The sequence below is a fragment of the Limulus polyphemus genome, unplaced genomic scaffold (assembly GCF_000517525.1).
Source record: "Limulus polyphemus unplaced genomic scaffold, Limulus_polyphemus-2.1.2 Scaffold510, whole genome shotgun sequence".
Taxonomy (NCBI): domain Eukaryota; kingdom Metazoa; phylum Arthropoda; class Merostomata; order Xiphosura; family Limulidae; genus Limulus; species Limulus polyphemus.
The window spans coordinates 470,603-474,433 of record NW_013666120.1 but is presented as its reverse complement, the minus strand read 5'-3'; the positions used below and the strand labels follow the sequence as shown (position 1 = coordinate 474,433).

The 3,831-nt window shown below is 32.9% G+C and overlaps 1 protein-coding gene across 3 annotated transcripts in view; it reads right to left on the bottom strand.

Annotated features, from left to right (window-relative positions):
- Nucleotides 1-226: 226 nt before the first annotated feature.
- Nucleotides 227-3,831, bottom strand: part of LOC106458761 (tyrosine-protein phosphatase non-receptor type 4-like) — a 72,417-nt gene continuing 68,812 nt past the window's right edge. For all 3 annotated transcript variants that reach the window (XM_013918310.2, XM_022385073.1, XM_022385074.1), the window contains 2 exons: nt 2,286-2,331; nt 227-1,644 (listed from right to left, as the gene is read on the bottom strand). In XM_013918310.2, the coding sequence (XP_013773764.2) occupies nt 1,607-1,644; nt 2,286-2,331 (84 nt within the window). In that variant the 3' untranslated portion in view covers nt 227-1,606. The remainder of the gene's footprint in view (nt 1,645-2,285; nt 2,332-3,831) is intronic.

Sequence of the window (3,831 nt, the reverse complement as noted above, 5' to 3'; positions counted from 1 at the left end):
TCTGTTTCAATAGTAAATAAAACCAAAACTGACAATAACAAATGCATTTATTTATTATTTTTGAAGCTCGTATGTCATGCTGTGTTATAGCCTACAGAATGCATAATTCTTCTCGTAATTCATGGCATGCGCACGTTTTTACTGACATCACGAAAGTACAAATTGCAACGTTAAGCGTTTCTTATGTGACGTAATTTTATGGTCTACTGACTAACTGACAGACAACACACTACTGTATAGTGATGTGAGTGGTTAAAACAGGTGACCCCTGCAAGCGGCTTTCGGCCCCCTTTTGGGGAAATTACGGTAAATCGTTTACAAACAGAAATAATATACTACCACACACTTTCAAGCAAGTCACTCAAAAGTACGACGAAAACTTTTAAAAATTAAAACAAATTCACATTATATTAATAACGACTGCGATCCGAACCTCACTTGTTTGCTTAACTGTTTTGGCGCATCTGTAGCTCATTGGCTTGTTATAGATACGTCAAAATTGTCATTTATTTAAAGATTTTCTGAATTGATTAGAAAAACGTCCCTATAAGGTTACATTAAGTGAAAAATGTGATTTAACACAAGACATCTTGAGTGATTATACCATTGGACTGTTCAGTGCTTACATCATTCATTTATTCTTCGTTCCTCTGGTGATTTAAAAAGGAGATAGACAGGCTTCTAATAGTTCCCTGGTTTCGCATCTAAAAAAGGTTACGTATTTTTTGTATTTCCCATACAACTCATGAGTTCGGTATTATACATAACAACACACTGGAATAAGTCTAATCGAAAAGTTATTGCATTGAGTTTGTTTTTTATTTCTTTTTCTGTTATTAATGTTGGTGACAATGACAAGACATGATCACTTGCGCTTCAAATAATGTGGAATGAAGTAATTCACTATTATAGGTCGTATATCTTTGGTCTATATGTATGAAATGTTTTTGGATATCTTTCGTTTTAAAAAGATATTCCATATCAGAACATAACTACGTTTGGAAAACAAAGATCAGTATATTACTGTTGTCAACCAGATACCCACAGGTAACTGTTGATAGCACTGATGCAGCTTTATAAAAGATTAAAATATATTTTTCTGCATTTTAGCATTGCCCTTCAAGCACTTCTTGTGTATCATAACAGTTCACTTACTGACCTTCACAGAGTTCTTCTCTTACAGAAATATCTTGGTTATGTTTAGAGACACCTTGAGCCAACACTTTACTTGCACATTGTCATAAAAAATACGTCTTGTTCTTCTTTATTAGGGTTCGTACTAGAAAGCATGAATCATTCTTGTCTTCAAACTTTATACCGTGATTTTTACAATTCACCTGAAAGACGTGAGTGAACTTTAAAAATCTGATCCAGATGGAACGATATTTTCGGTACTTTTGAAGCTCGTGTGGATAAGTTCATGAAATGTAAGTTCATCATTGTTATTTACACTATTTATAAGTTTGTGGATCTGTTGGAAGACAAGAAAACAACACGCATGACGTAAAATTGATTGAATCGTATGTTAGCTGTCTCTGGATTCACCATAACTAGTTATTTGTGGATAAACATCTTGAATACCGTTTTCTCTTGTCGCCAACCGCCTTTATCTTGTGGGAGCTTCAAGTGGTTTTACTATACCCTCTGCAACAACAACAACAAAAAAAATGTGTGTTAATCACTCTTCAATATTTTAAGTAACAGCTCTAATAAGGGGCAGAGAATGGTACTTTATTTTTTTGGGATGAGTGGGTGGGGCATCGAGAAACCATTTAGTGACCGTGCCAACAAAAGTATTGTATAGTGTTTTTGCGCCTACATCTCTTTGATGTCAGCCCAGGGCACATTTGGATGTGCCATTGTGTTGACAATGTTTTCATTCTATTTTTTACGAACTTAGATTATTGAGTTCTAAGAATATACTTCATATTTGGCATCTCGAACTGGTCCATCGGGAAATTTCCCGCTGACCTCTGTCCATTCCGCTTCTGTCTCCAACAATTAAATGATGTCATTTTTAAACACATTAAAAAAGCACATAAATCACTAATAAAATTTTGAAACATTCTCAAAAAGTCCGTCTCACATCTTTAAAACACAAAGTAAATAAAATTATGTGACGCATAAGCTGATCTGTGATCATAAAACTGCTTTATATGTCCGCAAGAAAAAGAGAGAATAATTCTAATTTCACATACTATTTTAATTTTTACAGAACTTCTATTACGTATTTTTGATCGTTAAGTTATGCCTGCTTAAGTAACGTAAATAGTATATTAACTTACCCTTGAAAACTTTAAGAATGGCTTCACATACAAACTTGAATTGACTCTATAAAAGAAGGATAATATATATATATATATATAGTTTTAGAAAAGTGTAAGTGTAAAATCGTACTCGATTCGAGTAGAAAAATAAATACAGGAAACTTTAAACTTTTGGATGTAATGTTTTATCACAAAAGTATAAAGTTTCTTGTGCTTATTTTTCCTACTCAAATCGTGTACGATTTTAGACCTACATTTGCTTACAGCCAAAAATATGCGTTATCTCAAAACTACAGCACATTCTTATAAAAAGTTAGTTTTCAGTTTTAAGGTAAAACTAATTAGAATTGATTATCTTAGTTAGATCTTTATGAACTAAAGATTTAAATATATATATATATATCTAAAAAAAAACAGTATATCTTGTGGCGCCATCTGGTTGGAACAGATATATTTATTTAAATTCCATTACAATCTTCTGGAACTGTAATCTGAGCTTTAATCATTACTTACCGCACTATATATGTAATTTACCTTTAGAACACTACTTGCCACATCTTTCCTATGAATTCTTTATTTCAAATATTCCCACAAGACATGCATTTTGTAGCCCTAAGCAAAAAAATATATTTAAAATTTATGTATATTAGTTTAGATAAGGTAACGATATTAATTGTTATCTGTTTATTGCTGGCATGCGTAAAGACTTAGTAATATGGATTGTGTATTGAAACTAGACACTTGACAGGTATCGTTGACACTGGGATGTTTTAGGTATTACAGCAGTATGAAGAAACCGTGATTTGTGCCATAACAGGTGTCTTTCTCTAGAATAAGTACAATATGATTGTGTAAGCTGTTTTAATGTGTCTTTTCTTCTGCTCAAATTTACCAATTTAAAACTAATTCTACCATTAAACTTCCTTCCTCTAGTGTTTAGTTTGTGCTGACGTGATTTACTGAGCCATCTGTTCTTCCAATCTCAGCACTGGAAATAGAGCAGAACTTCTTCAGTTAAGCATTTCTTATTCTAATCTATTATTAGGTAGCTTTATAAAAGCTTCAGACTCTCTTCTAATTTTCAGTTTTCACTTTTGTTTTGTGGCTATATCGTTTTCCACTAATTTATTTCTGTTTCTAAAACAAACAACTATATGAACAAATAAATTCTGGATTAGGTTTAAATAAATTATACAGAAATAAAATACAATGCTCAAGCTGTGATGTTTTTAGCATAGATTAAAAAAGTTACAACTGAGAGTAGAGGGATAGCTTTTAGTAGTACTTAACCATAAGATCAGTAGTATACTTAATTTAATCCCTTTTGTCCCATTCTTAGTTTAAAGTAAACTATGCATGTAAGTTTTTCAGCTTAAATATCATATTTACTTATTGATACTTTCATTGACTTTGGCCCGGCATGGCCAGGTGGTTACGGCGCTCGACTCGCAATCTGCGGGTCGCGGGTTCGAATCTCCGTTACACCAAACATGCTTGTCCTTTTATCCGTGGAGGCGTTATAATGTGACGGTCAATCCCACTATTCGTTGGTAAAAGAGTAGCC